Below are 21,802 nucleotides of genomic sequence, written 5' to 3'. Positions count from 1 at the left end.
TTTCAAAAAGAATACATGTTATATGATGTTGTATTGCGAAGGCTTGTTCAGCGACCAGCCCGTTCTCCGGGCTACACATTTTACATTCATGCTATCAATCTCAAGGAAGAACAGGTTATAAAAGAGTAAATACTGTCAATTGGATTGCCCTGATACCAGCAATGAAGGAGCCATCACTCAGGCAATACGTTATAGGTGCGACTGTTTGACACATCCTTTAATCTGCCCTGAGGCTTGGTAGCGCTATAAATAACAGATGGTCTTTTTCTTCAACTCAGTTTCACTCCTTTTATTAACATGAAGATAAATAAGACTGCTGACCTAATACACTCTCAAAGAAACGTTGTTTGAGGGTCACTTTAGTAAGGTAAGGATACAAACTCATGGATTCCCTTAAACATTGTGTTTGCCTTTCACATAAACTATGGAGGGCATATGTAATTGACATGTGCAGTATTGTAGGACAATAAACGGTATGCCCACCATCTTGTGAAAGTGGACAGATGAAAGTGTCCACTTGAAACATGTGGACATTAAATTGAGCCTGTGATGTAATAGATACCGTGATGAAATATTTGGTAATATATTGGTTCAGAAAATCTGGAAGTGCCCACGATGAAATATTCTGTAATATATCGGTTCACAAAATCAAGAAGTGCTCCTGCCATTTTCTAGAATTGAGATAGAATAACCTCATATGTAAAATCCTTGCTGAATAAGTGTTAGTAGGCAGCAAAAGTACAAGAGTGCATGACACAACATTGGATCGAAAGATTGTGTGGACATAAAGAAAGGCGCATCTGAACATTATGTGGTCATTAAAATAATTTTAAATATTTCTTCCAAAAAATGGAAAACAACGATATTCTATCTAATGCTTGATTAATTAATTTATACCTTTATCCTAATGAAGTTTTTGAGGTCAGTCATTAATACATTCAAAAATAAAATATGTAATGACTCCCGATTTTCCTATAAGGACAGTTTTAGCAAAAGCAAACTATAGAATTCATTCAAAGTATGTTTTGAGTAATGCAACTACAAACATCTATAAACACCTAAAGCAAATCTGCACCCCTCCCCACTATCAATAGTGTGGAACCAGATACAATTTTCACTGCCCATGTGCCAGGTTAAGTCATACATTATAAATAACAGATGGTCTTTTTCTTCAACTCAGTTTCACTTCTTTTATGAACATGAAGATAAGTGAGACTGCTGACCCAATACACTCTCAAAGAAACGTTGTTTGAGGGGCACTTTAGTAAGGTAAGAATACAAACTCATGGATTCCCTTAAACATTGTGCTTGCCTTTCACATAAACTTTGGAGGGCATATGCAATTGACATGTGCAGTATTGTAGGACATGCAATATACCCTTTTCCACGATACTGGGCATCTCGGGAGTAGGTGACTCCCCACGCTTATATTTATTTTTTGTAACTGTCCTGATATTTGGGCACACAACGCCATTCGCAAGCCTTTTGGATAGTGATGAACCATGATGTGTTGAAAATAATATACCCTTGTTCAAGTTTCATAAACAGATCCTTGGTAATGCAGAGGAACAAACAGGGACTTTGCAAAGAGATTGTGGGATGTTTTCACCCACACATCCAGGCCGTACAACAGTACTGTGAATTGCTGGCAGCAGAAACATCACAATGGCCACTGGAACGCATGCTGCCTGCCAGAAATCACCAGAAAAAGCGCAGTGAAAACCTGACAGATAGGCCACCATCCACTTTTGCCTCTGTCAGTGTTAATACAGGAGACCATTGCCAGACCCCATCCTTTGGCTGCACACAGAGCAAAATCAGTGCAAAGGAATATAGAGCTGTTAAAAAATCTGTTTTATTTGGTGTCAAAAATTGCTAGAATCATGGCTCACAAAACCACCATAAAGATCCAACCTTCTTGTTGGGTGTTCCACATTACTCTACTGCAAGAATCCACCTCAATACAATGTCAGCAAGAATCATATGTTATTAGAACAAAATCCCATGTTAAAGACATTTAATGGAAAGACAGCTGTCAAAAATGGGTGAAATACCGGTACTCACCACTACCAGAAGCCGGCGTTTTAAGCCAGATTCTTTGTAAGGTTAAACAAGTGAACTCAAACTATGCCAAAGAAAGACATGTTAAGAGGTGGATACAATTTAAAGCTATATTCTGAAACAGAAGACTTGATTTAAAGATATGTTGCTTATTTTCAGTTTATAATGTTATATTTTTGTTCACAAGAGAGTTTGTACAATTGATTAGGAAGTAACTTGATGCAGTCAAAACTTCAAAAGGCTTGCTGTCCATGGGAATCCTTCACACCTCAGAACTCCACACCAGAAGGCAGGATTTCGCATGGTCATGTTGATTAAGAGGGAGGAGATTTTGCCTGGAGGAAGGAACAATGGGGGCTTTGGGACTGAATAGAATATGCTGATTTTGGGTGTGCCTGAACAACACTGCTCTGGGAGAAACAAGACATGTGACCTCTGAGTCAAGCCAGATTCTAGGGGCAGAGACAAACCATTGGGTGAACTGAATTGAAGGCAAATATATGTTTTATAAGAATACTGATAACTAATTGTAACCAGCTGATAGAAATGTACAACTTTGAGATTCTTAAAATGACACCTTCACTCACAGTTCAAGACTAAGCTGGACGCTGTGGGATGCTCTGAGACCAAACCCTGTAATTATTAATATTGTAGCTGCAGTGTTTATGCTAGGAACATAAGAACTTACAGTAATATGCTCAGAGAGGGTGTGTACGTCTGTGTAAAATTTGGCACGGAACCGATATTGCGAAACCCACCGAAATTGCGAATAAATTGTCATTTCTGAACTAAAGCTCTTGGGAAAATCAGAGTTGGAACAGAAAGTACCTTAAGTAATCTATGATGTGTACATGTATTCTCAACAACTTGTGTATCTGAGAAATGGGTTATGAAAAATTGATTTTCTATGAGAAAACAGAGGGGAGGGATTACAGCTAAACCATAAACACAGCATCACTCTGACACACTTATCCCTTCTCCAGTCAGGTCACAGAGAATCCTCTAACCTATCAAATCCTTAGTGGGTTGGGCATGAAGAGTCAGCCTCCACACCCATTTTGAAAACACATAAAAAGAGACTGCTTTAGACAGGCAGGGACACACTTCTTTCCACTACTCACCGATTTCTTGCGAAGCGCTCTGCCGGAAAACTCCAGACTCCAGACTCCAGACTCCAGACAGACTCCTGAACCAAACTCTAGAACCCAAACTCTAGAACCTTGGAGAAGCAGAAGCCTAATCCACAAACTGAACTCTTCTCAGCAGGCTTCAGAATCTAGCAACCTACCCAAACTATTCAACAGCCTTGCCGTGCTGTTTGCTTCTAGCTAAGAACCCTGTCCCAGAACCAGATCCAGACCCAGAAAGCAGCGCTGTATCCAGAACCCGCTTTATCCAGTCTAAGAGGCCAGACTGCCGTTCCGTGCTGTTAGCAGAACCAGTGCCTGAGACCGTCCGGTGGTGAGTGAAGTCCAAACCTGACCAGATCGGTGACGAGGCCCATTTCCATTCCATTCCAAAACTAGGAGTGAGTATTTAGTCTTGAACTGTGCAGAGTAATCTCTTAGTCTAAAGTAATCTTATCCCATCCATTTCAACCTGTCCAGAACTGTGTTTAGAATTTTGTGTCCATCCTGGTGATTTCAAATCTGTAACGAGCATTTGTCATTCTGAAATCTTGACTTTATTTCTGAAAATCTACCTCCACAAAAACGTCCGTATCTTTTGAACCGTATATCCTAGAAGCAAAATTTAACTGTCATTTTAAAGCTAAGATTCCTTATAGTTTTTCCGTAATCGCGATTTACGCACGTGGAAAAAGTGCAGCGGATTGCAATTTAGCTCAATCTCACCACATGTTAAAAATCGCTGCTTCTTGCTTTCCGCTGCTGAAATTCGTTTTCAATCTGATAATCATCCATGAATCATTGCTAGTGTTGACCTGAACCAATCTAAAGTAACTATTACTCATCCTGAATCTTCTTTAGTGAATTAAAATCATTTTAGCATATTTTTCACATTCCCTGCAACCACCTTCAAAAGTATTCTTGCCTGTTTAAAATCATACCGGTGTTCTCTAAGCTTGCTGGGGGGAACTGGAATTGAACTGCTTCTTGATTGTATTCCTGAAACATGTGTGCCCTCATTTCCATCTCTTCATATTGCATAGGGGGAGTGAGTAGTCACGGGGGAAAAAGTGATTATATTATCTTTTGATTGAAATCATATCAAGTTTATTTCTGTGTTGCATTCTTTCCCATCTTGCATTTCCTTGAACCATAAAAGTATTCTCTGCTACCATATCCTTCCTCTTCCTACTCCTTTCAGATTAAAGAGATTGTGCTATTGTAATATTACCTATTGTTGATTACCGTCCATATTCATAAGTGTGCTATTCAAATATTATTTTATTCATAAAAGTGTGATATATATATATATTGTTTAATTATTCAAATAAACCTTTTAATTTGCAAAACAAACCTACTTCTTGACTCAGTGAGGTCAGGGGGATTCAAAGAGAGGGTCGTGATATTAGGGTTCATCGTCCGGTTTTAAGAACTTTGACTTAAAATATATAAATAAGGGCTTCAATTGGGCATCCCAAACTAGCCATTGGCTTAGTTGGAGTACCGCATTGAAGTCACTTACAGATTGGGGGCTCGTAACGGGACTTCTGGATTAGATCTACCACTTGTGCAGCTTAATACAGTGTGCTAACTGACACGATACATAAATCCGGTTGGATCACCACGCTGTGTTACGCTGTAAAAGCACCCCTCAAAAGGGAATGCTCTCAGGAAACGGTCTGTTTTGCAAAATAAAATAATAAACTTCTGTAAATCAGGAAGGAAATCAATTTCCAGAATGACGACACTGGTAGACATCAAGATAGCGAGAGAGCACCTTTTACATAAGCTACTTGTGAGAGGTGAGTGGACTGAGCAGGACCAGAATGTGTGGTTGCAGGCAATCACACAACAGGTCACTGCAACTGGGTTAGATATCTGGAGAGATCAGGGTCCCTTACATGTGGCTCTGAGTGAACTATACATGGCCCCTAAGACCAAAGATGAGCACGACAAGATTGTCAGGATAGCGGCATATTTATATTTATATATAGGAGCCATACAGGACAGATGTGCTGAAGGCCAAGATCTGGTAAGTAGGCAACTGTTGGCATTAGATAAGGCCCAATCTGATCTGGACTCTTCTGAGCAGAGGCTGCATAGGAGCCAGGAGTCCGAAAATGATAGTAGGCAGTATATCATTAAAATCAAAGAGGACATGGGTATCCTGCAACAGGAAAGGGCAGACAAGGATACCAGAATTCTGGGCTTGCAGAAGGAGTATCAAGAAGGTTTGGACTCCTTACTGCAGAGCCAGAAAAAGATGGAGCAACAGCTGGATTTCAATAGGGCATGCGCAGAGCAGGTAGTCACCCTGCAAAGCCACCTAGATAGAGAAAAGGCAGAGAGCAACAAATTGATTTTGAAAGACCTGGACACCCAGGCAGAATTTGAGGAAGAGCGCCAGAAAGCTGGTGCACTTCATAGGCAAAGGGACGAACTGGCATCACAGAGGCAGGCTCTTACTCAGGAAAGGGATACCTTAGGCCAGGAAGTCTGCCACTTAAAAAAGAAAATGGAAGAAAATCACCTGGCCCTTCAAGGACTGGGTGACCTCCAAAAAAAGCACCAGAACTATTTAGAGCACACCAGGAGAGTGGAAGATGCTCTGGAAAGAAAGGAGCAGGCCAGTAGGGACAGGACTCAGGAGGTAACCCTCCTGCAGCAAAGATGGGCCCAGTACTCCAAGACTAACCAGGAAGCACAGAGAGAGAATGAGGATCTCTGCCAGCACAATGATAGGCTCCAGCAACAGGTAGCCATGCAGGAGAGACTGATAGAATCTAGTAAGGCCTTGATTGAGGAACTGAAAGTACAGGCTCTGGCAGGGCAACAGAGAGCAGGGGCTGATAGAGATGAGGTTCGCTGGGAAAGGGAAACACCTGAGCATAACCTCAGGAGCCCTAGTACCAGAGGCCTCCATCTCTCCCAGTCCCTGGACTCTGCCACCCCCATGTCCCCTGGCGCACATGAGCCCAGGGTCACGGGGATCGCAGATTACTATTCAGTCAGAAGAGTATGGGGCTCATAGGCGAGTACCTCCCAGGAATGGATGGGGGGGCATCCGGGTATGGGCACCCAAGTACAGTGCAATCTAGTGGGGAACCCCGGGAGAGTAGGCCCACTAAGGGCATCCTGAAAACCTCTGCCCAGTTAGGTCAGTGGGGGGGTACCCATCAAATCATCGCAGCAAGGAGGAATCTTAAGACTCCTCTGAGCATCACAGGACACAGGAGACCAGGTCCCCACATTCTGCCAGCCATTCCCAGGCTCTCAGAATCCGGGAAAACCTGGAAGATCAGATGGGCACCTCTGGGAGCAGTGCTTCTGAGTCAAGGATGAATGGACCAGGGTTACCCGAACCAAGAAGATTAATAAGGCAAAAAGGGCCTTGCTTAAGGACCCCTTAAAACAGATCAAAGCAATAAGGAGCGTCATCACTCCTTACCATAAGAACTCCAAGTATTCTGTTTGGGAACACTTAGAGCTCTTTGAGCAAACAATGGAGACTTTCCATTTGAAGGACAGCAGTAGCTGCATTCAGTATGTAAAATGGACATTATCCCCAGAATACTCCAGTTTCTTTGCGGGGCTGGAGGACCAAAATCTTTCAAGATGGTCCATATATAGGGCGGCCATCTTGAAACACTTTTCTGTTTACCGAAATCCCCAAAGAGGCTCGCAAGGCAGCCTACAATTTGCAATGTGGGGAGGATCAGGCCCCATAAGAATTTGTGCAGGAGTTGAAACGTGCCTTTGCGCAGACTACCAAAAGGGTGCGCACGGATAGCAAAGAATTTGTTAACACATTTTTCAATGCGCTACCCAAATACATCATGACCCAGCTAGTGAGAGATTTTCATGAGAAAAGGTCACTAGACTGGGACATTGAACAGGCCACCCGAATCTATGAGGTGCAGAAGCCCATAGAAAATAAAATAATGCCCAGAAAAGCCCCAAACCAATGAGCACCCCTGCTGCTGCCAAGGTGGCAGAGGTAAAGGTTGCCCCCATTTTGGATTTGGAGATGGCGGGGCCTAAAAACTTGCCTACACAGAATAATTCCGAGCCCAGAAGGCCCTCGGGCCAGTCACAGACAGGGAGTCAAGGAGGTAGTCCCACCAATGGGGTCCCTCACTCCCCTGACTATGTAAGTCCCCGCTACAAGGGAAACCGACCCATCCTGGGTTATGTGTGGACTCCTCCAGCCCAAGGAGGGGGATCCAACCAAGCACCTAACCCAGGGAACTTCCCTCCTAACTTCCCCCACGAGGGCAGAAATTCACCATATCCTGGGCAGAACTTTTTCCCCAGGTATCCACCCAATTTCCAACCCCAAAATCATCCATCCTTCTTTCCCCACTTCCCTGAGCCCAGACCACCTAATCCGGGAAAGGGGAGGCCAAGGGTAGAGGGGTACCCAAATCTTCCCAACCAGGGGTACTACCAGAGAAGGGATAGCTACCCTTCCCGGGATCAGCCCAGGGAGAAAACAGAACCCCATATCAGCCTGAGCGGGTTTCACAGTTAGAGCGCCAGGTCCAAAATATGGCACAGGATCTGGGTTGCATGCTGAGGGTGCAGCAGAACCCTCAGATGGGCATGCTGGTGCAGAATGCCCCAAACTCTGGACCTGGTGCTCCAGAACAATGACAGGGGCAGCACCCCGATAACCCACCGGTTCCCAGGGAGGAGGCACAAGGGGAAGGGGGGTATAAAGCATTGGAGGAAGCTTCCTTCCCCACTTGTAAACAGCCCCTGGAAACCAAGGAACCTGAAACAAAATCTACTGCCCCTGAAAGTCTGCCACCCAAGGAGCAGAGAGGGGGTAGGAGAAACAAAGGACCCAGACAGACCCATTTTGTGGAGGAAGTACAGATCTTCCAATTTGAGGGAGAGGGCTCCTCAGAGGAACCCGGGAAAAGGATCTTCTCCTTCAGAGATGGGGGAACTCTTCCCAAAGAAAAATGGGTCCCAAGGGATTCACATCCAGACTGGGTAGATGTGGGGACTGAGCTAGCGCCGCCCTTCATCCCATCCCAGAACCAACAGCAAGAAAATCCCCTGGTTCAAACCCATCCTGGTGACTGCCTCCAAAAAGGGGGGGCGGAGGCGGCCCAGAACCAGAACCAGGGGAACTCAAAACATCTCCTATCTCCAGTTGCTAACTTTTTCTTTCAGATTCCCAAGACTCTCCACAGAATTCTGCCCAAATCTCTTCTCTCTCAATGTCCAAAACCAAAAAATTAACCCACCAGTTGTCCAAGAATGTGCATTATCTGTGCCCACTTGCGGAGAAGGAGGGAAGATACTATGCCCCGGTACAAGTACAGGGGCACAGTACAATTTTGCCACTGGTGGACACTGGATCCCAAGCTACCCTTCTGTCCAAAAAGGCCTTTGATGAACTGAATTCAGGTAGGGGGAGAAATACCCAATTCCTCTCACCCCTCTTCCTGGACAACTCCAGAACTTTGATGGGAAGGAAATTCCTGCCAAGGGGACTGTGGATTTGGACATTAAAATTGAGCGACACAAGGTGAATAACCCGGTCATAATAGTGACTCCAGAGAGCACCCCTTGTTCACCAGGGAATGACCTCCTGAGAAGGTTGTCACCCCTAATAGATTGCGTAAACAAGGTCCTCTGGACCCAGACTAGCCGACCAATAAAATTAAAACAGAGTGTCAACCATGTTAGTTTAAACGGCACATGCCACTTGGTTGAACAAACATCTGACCAATTAGAATTTCACTTCCAGAACAACCAAATTCCAGACGTGACAGTAATAGCAGTAGGACAACAGACTGGTGATGGGGGGTCCTCTCTATTTCTGAAAATCAACCTTCCTTCCAGTTTAAGGTGGTATTCCACACTGGAAGGAAACACTCTAAAATTCTTTACCAATCCACAATCAGACATTCCCACTACTATAGTCCAGAAAGATGTGAAATCAGCTCAGAGCCTGGCTGATATTCAGCAAATTCGAAAGCAGTTGTTCATCCCTGTTCAGTTAAATGAAAGGAAGGACTCTATTCTCACCCGAGTGTGTGTGAACAACGGTAAGAGCTTCATCAGCGAAGCCATGTTCCGCCAACTCCCAAAAGATCCAGCCATTCCCACATTCAAACTGATAGACAAATGGGAAATGGATCTGGAAACACCCAATACCAAACATCTCCTGCCAAGCAGGTGTATGCTCAAAATCTCCATTGGCAACAAGAGCATAGTCCATTATTGTTGGGTCATGCGAGACGTCACTGCCGCCTTTTACTTAGGCAGTGACATTCTCAATCGCTTTGCCAATAGTTTGGATCTAATAAACTTCAAAGCTTGGTCCCGATTAGCAGATAATCCCATGTGCTTTGATGACCAAGAGAAAGCATTTAGGTCAGCTCAATTGCTACCTTATGCAGTTGAAATCCAGATTGGAGAGGAAGTCACCATCCCAGAAAGGACCCGACAATTCTCCCTGGAAGTGAAAGTTAAAAGAGGACATAAATTGAAAAACCCTGATGCTTATATTCATCAAAATGCTTCTCTCCAACAGCAAAGGTTGGGGGTAAACCCAACACCATTAGTCAACATAGAACATGACACCATTCCAATAGAGGTGGATAACAGCGACTTAAAGAGTATTACTCTAGCCACAGGCACCATTATTGGAATGGTGGTTGATGACCGACATTTTTCCATTGATCTAGGAAATGAGCTGTTAGGACCAATCCCCAAGGACTGTTTTGACAGTGACAGTGATGACAACACAACACCAGACCGGATCTTCACCCGGCATGGGGGGGAACTTCCTGGTGTACACTTCCTGCCCTTATGGCAAGGAAGAGGTGACTTGTGACTTCAGGAGGGATGAGGTGATTTTCCAGGTCCATGAGGGCTGCCTTTCCCACCTGAGGCCTCCAGTCCAAATCAGCACTCTGACCAGGGACTTCTCCACCCAGCTGGAGGAGGCTGCTGAGATAGCAAAACCAGAGGTCTTTCCCGGCTTTAGGCAGATGGTTGAAAAGAGAGTCAGCCTAGCTGATGCCTGTGTGACTCTGGAGCAGAAGCAAAAGTTGAAACAAGTTTTTTTGGATTTTCAAGATCTCTTTGCGGTGGACTCATATAGCTGTGGTCGCACTGACATCCACACAACAACCATTCCCACTGACCCTGGCATGACTCCAGTGTTTGTGAAGCAATATCGCTTGCCTCTCTCATCAATGGAGTCCCTTACTGAAATAATTAAGAACATTGAGTCCTGCGGGATAATCCGTCCAGTCCACAGCACCTTCAATAATCCGGTTCTGGGGATATTGAAGCTAAACGGCCAGTGGAGACTGCGCCGACCTTAGGGAGCTCAACAAACGGGTCCATACTTCCTGATGTCCTCTTCCCTACATTGACCAAGTGCTGGCCCAGATCCAGGGGTCACAGGTATTCACTGCAATAGACCTGACCAATGGATACTGGACTGTGCCTGTCAGCAGGGAGGACCAATACAAGCTGGCTTTTACCTTTGGGGGCCAGCAGTGTACATGGACCCGGACTCCCTTTGTATACCTCAACTCCAGCAATGAATTCAACATTTTTCTGCATAAGGCCATGCCCGACCTGGGTGAGAGGGGTAACCTGGCTTATGTAGATGACGTCCTCATTAAAAGCTCAACTGTGGAGGAACATATTGCGGAGCTCCGTTATGTTCTGACCCAGTTGAGGGCCGCCGGAGCAAAACTTTCCTTTCAGAAAGCACAGTGGTGTAGAACCCGTGTTAATTTCTTGGGGCATGAGATTACTCCTCAGGGTCTCTGTCCCCAGGAAAAGAAAGTGGAAGCACTCCAGAAACTGAAAGACCCCACAACTCTGCAGGAACTAAGGAGCCTCCTTGGACTGACTAATTACAGCAGAAAGTTCATTGAGGGCTACGCAGAGATCACCAGACCCGTGATTCATCTTTTGAAGGGGGGGGGGTCAAGTGGGAATGGGGTCCAGAACAGTCTGAGGCAGTAAGACAGCTCAAAAGAAGCCTCTCACAAGTGCTTTGCCTAGCTTACCCTGTCAGAAACAAGGAGTTTTTCTTGGAGACAGGGTTCTATAATACATGCTTGACTCCAGTATTGTATCAAAAGCATGACAAGGTCAATAAAGTAATCTCCTATGCGAGTAAAACTTTATCCTCTGTGGAGGAAAAATTCAACGACTGTGAGAAGGCACTCCTGGCAATCGTGTGGGCATTGAAGAATTACCGCCCGTTTATCCAGGGGGAACACATCATAGTGGAGACTCCACACCAGCCTCTGCAATATCTCCAAAGTGACCGAATCCAGGCCCCAAATGTGAGTAATTCCCGAATTACTTCCTGGATTCTGTCAATGCAAGGCTTTTCTGTGGAGGTCAGATATGGCCAAAACAAGAAGAGTCCCCTCGCGCGAGGTCTGGCTGACTTGCATGATTGTGCCAGAGAAAACGAGGTCGAAAGTCTAAAAATCAAGGACAACATGGAGGCATACCTCAATTCCCCTCACAAAGTCTTTGAAGAGGACAAGTGTGAGGGAATGCCCACTATTTATGTGGATGGATGCTCTTACCATGTTGATAACAACGGGGAGAAAGAACTGGTGGCCGGCGTAGGGAATGCATGGGTGAATGAGTCCCCAGAACCCTCCGCTGGGTACAAGATTGGTCCCCGAAGTAGTCAAGTGGCAGAGTTGATGGATGTGCATCAAGCCATCCTCACTGCTGTCCAACATCAACTCCACGAACTGGTCATCATCACAGATTCTGATTATGTACGGAACGGGTTCGTGGAGCACCTCGTTAATTGGAAAACCAGAGGCATGCTATGTGCTAATAACAAGCCCTTGAAACATGGGAGGTTAATCCAAAATATTGATGATCTGGTCACCTCGAATGGATTGACCATCTACTGGAAAAAGATCAAGGGTCATTCCAAAGTAGAGGGACCAGACAAAACTGGAAATGACTTAGCTGATCAGCTGGCCAAAACCGGGGCCATCCAAGGGGATCTAATAGAGATCGAGTCCCTGTTGGGGGATATCCAGGTCACTGCTATCACTAGGTCCCATACAAATGCTCACAATGATCTTTCAACTGCACAATGGAATAAGGAGACCCCAGATGCTGATTTGATTACTGCTCAAAAAGGGGATCCAATAATTGGTAAGTTTTACCAACACATTGCGGACCCTGAGAACTTTCCCCAGACGGCTACCGATTACATTGGGAAAGAGGACCTCAGAGTGTTGATGAAATGTCCAAAAATGTTCCGAATCCAAGACGGTTTGTTGGTAAGGAAATCCCAAGCTGGTCATGATCAGTGGGTGGTTCCTACCTCATCCCAAGCCTGATGTTAAGTCACACCCATGATGCGGCCACAGCCGGTCATAGGGGGTTTCATTCAACACTTGAAATCTTGAGAGAGGTTGCATACTGGCCACACATGGGGCAGGACCTCGACCAATACTTGAAGGGGTGTCTCGTGTGTGCACAATTTCAGCCAACATCCCTCACACACCGTGCACCTCTCCAAAAGAGGGGGATGACACTGCTATGGTCAGATTTATAAGTCGACTTTATCGTGCCCGTGATTCGCTCCTCTAGGGGGAATAAGTACATGTTGACGGTGACATGCTTATTTACTAAATGGGTGGAATGTCTCCTGGCCCCAAACTGCAAGGCAGAAACAGCAGCTGCCCTGATGATCAACCACATATTTTCGCGTTTTGGACTGCTCCAAAGGATTGAGTCAGACAGAGGTAGCCATTTCACCAGCGAAGTAATGACAAAGATGTGGGAGATACTGGGGGTTAAAAGGAAGCTTAATTTTGCTTGCCGGCTAGCCTCTTCTGGTGCAGTAGAACGTTACAACAAAACCATTGTGAGCATCTTAAAAAAGTTTGTGGCAGATTCTGGGTCAAGTTGGGATATTCGTTTACCTCTTGTCCTAATGGCCATCAGATCTACCCCTTCATCTGCAACTAAAATGTCACCATTTGAGCTGATGACTGGACGCAGGATGGTGCTTCCCCAGCATCTGCTTTACAGGACCCAAGAGCAGACATTGATCAATGCCTCCACAACTCATGAGTATGTTGAAAATTTAAGAAAACACCTTCAACATGCTTTTGCCTATGCTCAGCGAAATCTAGAAATATCAGCCGATAGCATGAAGACCCACTATGACTTGAAGACTACTAGGAAAGAATACAATGTAGGAGACCGGGTCTATCTATACAATCTCCAAAGGAATCAGGCCAAACAGCAGAAATGTCTGCCTACCTGGAAGGGACCTTTTGAAATTGTAGACAAGATCTCACCAGTCGCCTACAAGATCCGCATCCCCATAGGCAGTTTGGCAGAGGGGGAAGATAAATGGGTCCATATTAATCAGCTAAAGTATTGCCATTCCAGGCACACTCTACAGCAACTGGAGGAGTCCTCTGGAATCCCAGAGGGGCCTGTTCCAGATCAATAAAATTCTAACCCTAAAATATTCCACATATAGGCTATAAAATATAATAATAAGAATGCAAATGTCTCCTGATTTATAAATCTATATGCCCACCCCACCACATTAATAGTGGTGGGAAAATGTCTATGAATATGTTTCTGCCGCTTTGCTTTGTCATCCTAGGAGAGATAAACCATGGAGACCGACCAAGGAGGACGACCCGGGGACCGGGCGCAAAGATCCGAGGGGCCCAGATTATCGCTCAATACTCCCATCAGGACTGGCGAGGAGAACCGATCGATCCACCCCTGATGGAGGAAAAGATGCTGAACTTTGCCATCTGCGGAATCAGAAGAAGATGAGGCTAACATCCCAGCCTTGCGAGTTCCATTGATGGAAAATCAACGCCATCGCAAGAGGGGGCTTGTGGGATGTTTTCACCCACACATCCAAGCCCTACAACAGTACTGTGAATTGCTGGTAGCAGAAACATCAGAATGGCCACTGGAAAGCATGCTGCCCGCCAGAAATCACCAGAAAAAGTGCAGTGAAAACCGGACAGATAGGCCACCATCCACTTTTGCCTCTGTCAGTGTAAATACAGGAGACCATTGCCAGACCCCATCCTTTAGCTGCACACAGAGCAAAATCAGTGGAAAGGAATATAGAGCTGTTCAAAAATCCATTTTATTTGGTGTCAAAAATTGCTAGAATTATGGAAATTATAGAAAAATGGCTTCAAAAACCACCATAAAGATACAACCTTCTTGTTGGGTGTTCCACATTACTCTACTGCAAGAATCCACCTCAATACAATGTCAGCAAGAATCATATGTTATTAGAACAAAATCCCATGTTAAAGACATTTAATGGAAAGACAGCTGTCAAAAATGGGTGAAATACCGGTACTCACCACTACCAGAAGCCGGCGTTTTAAACCAGATTCTTTGTAAGGTTAGACAAGTGAACTCAAACTATGCCAAAGAAAGACATGTTAATAGGTGGATACAATGTAAAGCTATATTCTGAAACAGAAGACTTGATTTAAAGATATGTTGGAAGTATGTACAATTGATTAGGAAGTAACTTGATGCAGTCAAAACTTCAAAAGGCTTGCTGTCCCTGGGAATCCTTCACACCTCAGAACTCCACACCACAAGGTAGGATATCGCATGGTCATGTTGATTAAGAGGGAGGAGATTTTCCCTGCAGCCTGGAGGAAGGAACAGTGGGGGCTTTGGGACTGAATAGAATATGCTGATTTTGGGTGTGCCTGAACAACACTACTCTGGGAGAAACAAGACATGTGACGTCTGAGTCAAGCCAGATTCTAGGGGCGGAGACAAACCATTGGGTGAACTGAATTGAAAGCAAATATATGTTTTATAAGAATACTGATAAATAATTGTAACCAGCTGATAGAAATGTACAACTTTGAGATTCTTAAAATGACACCTTCACTCACAGTTCAAGACTAAGCTGGACGCTGTGGGATGCTCTGAGACCAAACCCCGTAATTATTAATATTGTAGCTGCAGTGTTTATGCTAGGAACATAAGAACTTACAGTAATATGCTCAATATCCTCAGCGAGGGTGTGTACGTCTGTGTAAAATTTGGTGCGGAACCGATATTACGAAACCCACCGAAATCGCAAATAAATTGTCATTTCTGAACTAAAGCTCTTAGGAAAATCAGAGTTGGAACAGAATGTACCTTAAGTAATCTATGATGTGTACATGTATTCTCAACAACTTGTGTATCTGGGAAATGTGTTGTTATGAAAAATTGATTTTCTATGAGAAAACAGAGGGGAGGGATTACAGCTAAGCCATAAACACAGCATCACTCTGACACACTAATCCCTTCTCCAGTCAGGTCACAGAGAATCCTCTAACCTATCAAATCCTTAGTGGGTTAGGAATGAGGAGTCAGCCTCCACACCCACTTTGAAAACACATAAAAAGAGACTGCTTTGGACAGGCAGGGACACACTTCTTTCCACTACTCACCGATTTCTTGCGAAGCGCTCTGCCGGAAAACTCCAGCCTCCAGACTCCAGACTCCAGACAGACTCCAGAACCAAACTCTAGAACCCAAACTCTAGAACCTTGGAAAAGAAGAATCCTAATACAGAAGCTGAACTCTTCTTAGTAGGCTTCAGAATCTAGCAACCTACCCAAACTATTCAACAGCCTTGACGTGCTGTTTGCTTCTAGCTACGAACGCTGTGCCAGAACCAGATCCAGACCCAGAAAGCAGCTCTGTATCCAGAACCCGTTTGATCCAGTCCAAGAGGCCAAACCAGACCGCCGTTCCGTGCTGTGAGCAGAACCAGTGCCTGAGACTGTCCGGTGGCGAATGAAGTCCAAACCTGACCAGATCGGTGAAGAGGCCCATTTCCATTCCATTCTAAAACTAGGAGTGAGTATTTAGTCTAGAACTGTGCATAGTCAACTCTTAGTCTAAAGTAATCTTTTCCCATCCATTTCAACCTGTCCAGAACTGCGTTTAGAATTGTGTGTCCATCCTGGTGATTTCAAATCTGTAACGCGCATTTGTCATTCTGAAATCTTGACTTTATTTCTGAAAATCTACCTCCACAAAAACGTCTGTATCTTTTGAACCGTATGTCCTAGAAGCGAAATTTAACTGTCATTTTAAAGCTAAGATTCCTTATAGTTTTTCCATAATCGCAATTTACGGACGCGGAAAAAGTGCCGCGAATTGCAATTTATCACCACATGTTAAAAATCGCTGCTTCTTGCTTTCTGCTGCTGAAATTCGTTTTCAATCTGATAATCATCCATGAATCATTGCTAGTGTTGACCTGAACCGATCTAACATAACTAATACTCATCTTGAATCTTCTTTAGTGAATTAAAATCATTTTAGCATATTTTTCCAATTCCCTACAACCACCTTCAAAAGTATTTTTGCCTGTTTAAAATCATACCGGTTTTCTCTAAGCTTGCTGGGGGGAACTGGAATTGAACTGCTCCTTGATTGTATTCCTGAAACCTGTGTGCCCTCATTTCCATCTTTTCATATTGCATAGGGGGGAGTGAGTAGTCACGGGGGAAAAAGTGATTATATTATCTTTTGATTGAAATCATATCAAGTTTATTTCTGTGTTGCATTCTTTCCCATCTTACATTTCCTTGAACCATAAAAGTATTCTCTGCTACCTTATCCTTCCTCTTCGTCTTTCTACTCCTTTCAGATTAAAGAGATTGTGCTATTGTAATATTACCTATTGTTGATTACCGTCCATATTCATAAGTGTGCTATTCAAACATTATTTTATTCATAAAAGTGTGATATATATATATATATATATATTGTTTAATTATTCAAATAAACCTTTTCATTTGCAAAACAAACCTACTTCTTGACTCAGTGAGGTCAGGGTGATTCAAAGAGAGGGCCGTGATATAAGGGTTCATCATCCAGATTTAAGAACTTTGACATAAAAATATATAAATAAGGGCTTCCATTGGGCATCCCAAACTAGGCATTGACTTAGTTGGACTACCGCATTGAAGTCACTTACAAGATCCGTTATAGAAGTGGACAAGCCATATGTCCCCTCTGCATGAAGTCTCACCCGAACGGGTGTGTCAAATCATCTATGTAACAGAGCTCAAGTAACCCTAGACATGTTTTTACTTCTGTTCCTAATTAACAGTAGTTTAGGGCAGACTCTCACTCTCTCTCTCTCTTTCTTGCTCTCTCTCTCTTCTATATATATATGTATATATTATATATATCAATCTGTGTCTCTGCTACTTTCTCTCTGCCCCATCTCTCTCCCTCTTGCTCGCTCTATTTCTTTCTCTCTCTCTCTCTCTCTCTCTCTCTCTCTCTCTCTCTCTCTCTCCATCTGCTGCTCCACAATGCAAGCATATCTCAATTTGTTCTAGGTTTATGTAATATATGACTCCATTACGTGGGTAATGTGTAGAATAGTGTATATCTAAATTTTGAGGTGTAGCTGTTAATCTCATTAAAATATCCACGCAATAAATAAAGCCAATCTTTCTGATAAATGCCTCCATATTTTACATATTAGCACCCTGAAACCGGGTATCTCAGCCCACTTTCCATGCCACCTGATGACCACGCCCCACTGCCATCTTCCCCCAACCCTCCATCTCCATTTTCTATTCACCATTCCCACTCCACTACAAACCTCATTTCAAGTGCCACAGCCATAGCTACTCCTTCCTCTTGGCGACCCGAGGCCACCAGGAAATGGGAAGAGGGGTTCTGTACAGAGCTTCACATTTCCTTTCGTTGGCAGCCATCTTGGAATAGTATTTGCCTTCTGCGATCGGGATGCCACCCAGCATTTGGGATGGGTACTAATGTTGTTAACCCCACGTTCGAAGTGCTGGAATGGGGGCTAATAGCACAGAGCCCTCGCCATAGGTCTTACTTTGCTCAGGTCTATAACTCGGGCTGCTGGGCCGTTACCCCCATTGGAACAGGGGGTTAACGCCACCTTGACGGAACACAGCATTGCTCTTCTACAAAGGGAACTGAATTTGTAAATTGCCATTTTCTTAAGATACCTAAGTGAGTTTGTGGTTTCTTACCGTGATACATTTTTAATGGCATGCCCATATTTTCCATTTGCGGTCTGAACTGGAAAACCGGGAGCTCAACACGGGCGATAATGGCCCGGATCCCTTGTCATAGGCCCTCGCTTTGCTCAGGTCTATAACTTGGGCTGGGTGCCGTTAACCCCATTCCAGCCCTTGGAACAGGGTGTTAATGCCTCATTGAAGGAACATAGCATTGCTCTTCTACAAAGGGAACATAATTTGTAAGTTGCCATTTTCTTAAGATACCTAAGTGAGTTTGTGGTTTGTTACCATGATACATTTTTAATGGCATGCCCATATTTTCTGTTTGCGGTCGGAAGACTGGAAAACCGGGAGCTCAACACGGGCGATAATGGCCCGACCCCTCGTCATAGGCCCTCGCTTTGCTCGGGTCTATAACTTAAGCTGCCATGCCGTTACCCCCATTCCAGCCCTTGGAACAGGGTGTTAACGCCTCATTTAAGGAACACAGCATTGCTCTTCTACAAAGGGAACTTGAATTTGTAAATTGCCATTTTCTTAAGACACCTACGTAAGTTTGTGGTTTGTTACAGTGATACACTTTTAATCGCATGCCCATATTTTCTGTTTGCGGTCTGAAGTCTAGGAAACCAGAAGCCCCCCGAGTCATCAAGAGTCATGCATAGAAGTGTGACCTGCGGTGCGTCGGGCCTCTGGCTTTCTGGACTTCAGACCATGAAAGAGGCAGCCAAATCCCACATTAGATAAGAGGAGGCAGGGGGAAGACGGCCATGCAGCAGTGTGTGGGAGAGGGGTGAGGCCTGAGGGTCTGGGGGTGGGACGGGGACCCCCCAAAATGGAATGGGAGAGGTTTGTGCACAAAACAAACGCCCCTGAGAGTGTGGCCTTTTCTGCATAGAATCTGCATGGTGTAGCTTTTGTGCAAGGCCTTCAAACACACAACCATATTTTCGTTTAACATTCAGTGACCTATTAGAAATATCAACAATCAGAGAATAACCTGATTTACAATGGAAACACACCCGCCGTGTAGTGCCATTGCACTTCCAGCACCGCACTGTATTTGTAAAAGGGACAATCAGAGATGATGTGGTTAAATCAGGACATTTGGTCATAGCCTTTTTCTGAATATGTTTGTGTTATTCCTTTTTATGATCTCTCCTCCCTAGGAATTTACTGGATGGCTGGGCAGACCAGGCTACCAAGTCTGCACTTGTTAGCACCATTGTCTAAACGGGATCCCAACATGAATACTCTCGTCTTCGGGGTATTGGTTTGCTTAACACCTTTAGGAAATCACTTCAACGCAGAACTTCTTCTGAGATCGTGTAAATAAAATAATTTGTGTCCGCTTAGCCTTATATGATGCGACGTCAAAGCATTAAGTGACAGGAAGTGAGACTGAAGGTCGGAGTTGTGCAGTTTGCAAATCCTTTACAATCCTAACTTGAGTGTGTGATTGTGATCACATGAGGTCTTTGCTGAGACCCACTGTTTGTAATCTGCCTGGATATGTGCGGCTTGTATGTGGTGGTTGACTACAGCAGTGTACAATCTATCACTGATTCCTTTGCAGGTTGTCCTGTGCTTCTCTCCTGTGGGATTTACGCTTAGGGCAAGAGCAAGGAAGTTCCCGGCACTCGTCAACTGCACGGCGATAGACTGGTTCCATGCCTGGCCCCAAGTTGCTCTGCTGTCAGTGAGCAGCAGTTTTATTGAGAAGCTCGATGGTCTTGATGTAAGTCTGCCGTGTGCTTTCCTTGTTATATGTGCACTATGTCGTTTTATTTATTTGCTAAATTATTCAATGTAAGTCAGAGCTGAGAAGTACTGTGAGTAGAGCTTCTTCAGAACTCATTTTTATTGAAATAAAAATGTGATAATGAAGTACTGATTGGTGTTTAATGAAGACTACAACACAACATCTTTCAGATAATGAAAGTCATTCAATGTGAGCACGGTATAGTAAGGGATGTCTACAGCGACCCACCAATCTGTTGCATTGGTGCTGTTCTGAGTCTGTCATATTAGTTAACAGAGGGGCTTGCAACCTGTGGTTCTCCAGATGCTTTGGACTCCAACCAGCCCTGGCCAATATTGTCAAAGGTGAGGGATTATGGGAGATCTAGTAAAGCACATCAGAAGAGCCCCAGGTTGCGGATCTCTACATTAAGCCATAGAGTTATCCGTCAGCCAGCCGCCCGCTGTCACGATATTTCAGGGGCATTTGAGAGATAGAGGGTTCTGCTCTTCTAAACCTATTCAGTTTTGAATGAAAGGAACTGTGTCTAACGCATACCAAGATGAGAATTGTAGAAAAATATCCAAATAAAGAAATGTATATAGTCTTTTAAAAAGCATTGTATTCTCAATTCTGGTGAAACAAATATATCAACAAAATCCTGTGAAGTGTTTGAGGGAAACCGTTAAGTCCATTTTCTAAACTGAACTACAAATATTATTGGTAGCTAGCGCAGGATATTAGTAAGGGCAATCAAGGGCAGGCTCAGACACCGAGGAAGCCATCATAAACATATGGGAGAAACTAATGGTGAATGTATAGATTCATATGTACCCAAAACAATGCCCATCCTCGGTTGGCAAGGTGTCAGAAAATCATATCCTTCTAAATTATAGGATAACTGGAAGGGTCCTATAAGTTACTCATCAGCATTGAGAACCTTAACAACCCAGCAAAAATAAATGAAAACAAAACTGCCAATTTGGATTGAATTCAGTTTGCTAAATTTGACTGGATAAAAATAGTCAAACACATTTCTGTAATTAGATGATGTAGTGTAAAACACCACATGCTTTATTCTATTCATATAAACGTGAATCTCTGAACCCTTAAACCATGCAATAACCAAATGAGTTTCTCCTGGCCCGTGAATCATACCACATTTAATTAGGAATCACTGCTGAAATCTGAAAAGTGATGAGAGATTTAAATGGCAAAATATAACCCTGTAAAATAAATAGCAATGGTTCTTCTTAATGCAGTTGAAACTCCTTTCCTCCAAAAGAACAAGGAGCCACGATCCCACCAAACCATCATCCCCTCAACGTCCTGCAACTAGAACAGGCAAACTCGGCCAATCGCAACCCACAGTCCACACATGCAGACCCTGCAATCAAGGGAACTGTCCCCAACACCACAACTCACGACAAAATCCATAAATCCACAAAATACAACCCTCTCATCGTCACACCACCAACAAGCTATGGTGCACTGAAAGGACAGTCACCACTCAACAAACTATATACTGCCAAAAACACTAACCAACATCCTACACTCCAGAACACAGGGCATCAGGTTCCCACAATAACTCACCAATGGAAAAAAGGACAACCTCCTCAAGGGTACCGGGTGTCCAACTCAGAGTCTCCAAAATCATAGGCAGGTAGACCTCCCAGGATAATATTGCACAAACCTCTGGGTGTCCAACACCCAACGACAACAGTACAACAGGCACTGTTTCAAACTCCCCAAAAGTGCCAGATGTCCAACACTGAGGGTGACCTGTGGCCGGCTCAAGCACTCCAGGGGACATTGCACCA

At 44.2% G+C, this 21,802-nt stretch overlaps 1 protein-coding gene across 1 annotated transcript in view; it reads left to right on the top strand.

Annotated features, from left to right (window-relative positions):
- LOC138488874 (dynein axonemal heavy chain 11-like) overlaps positions 1-21,802 on the top strand; it is a 2,478,284-nt gene that overhangs the window by 1,601,396 nt on the left and 855,086 nt on the right. Inside the window, exon 29 of the mRNA XM_069616234.1 lies at positions 19,818-19,979. Within this exon, the coding sequence (XP_069472335.1) occupies positions 19,818-19,979 (162 nt within the window). The remainder of the gene's footprint in view (positions 1-19,817; positions 19,980-21,802) is intronic.

This window comes from Ambystoma mexicanum, chromosome 9, assembly GCF_040938575.1.
Source record: "Ambystoma mexicanum isolate Mex_15411 chromosome 9, UKY_AmexF1_1, whole genome shotgun sequence".
Lineage (NCBI taxonomy): Eukaryota > Metazoa > Chordata > Amphibia > Caudata > Ambystomatidae > Ambystoma > Ambystoma mexicanum.
Note: the sequence above shows the minus strand (reverse complement) of the source record. Positions and strands in the feature narration are given on the sequence as shown.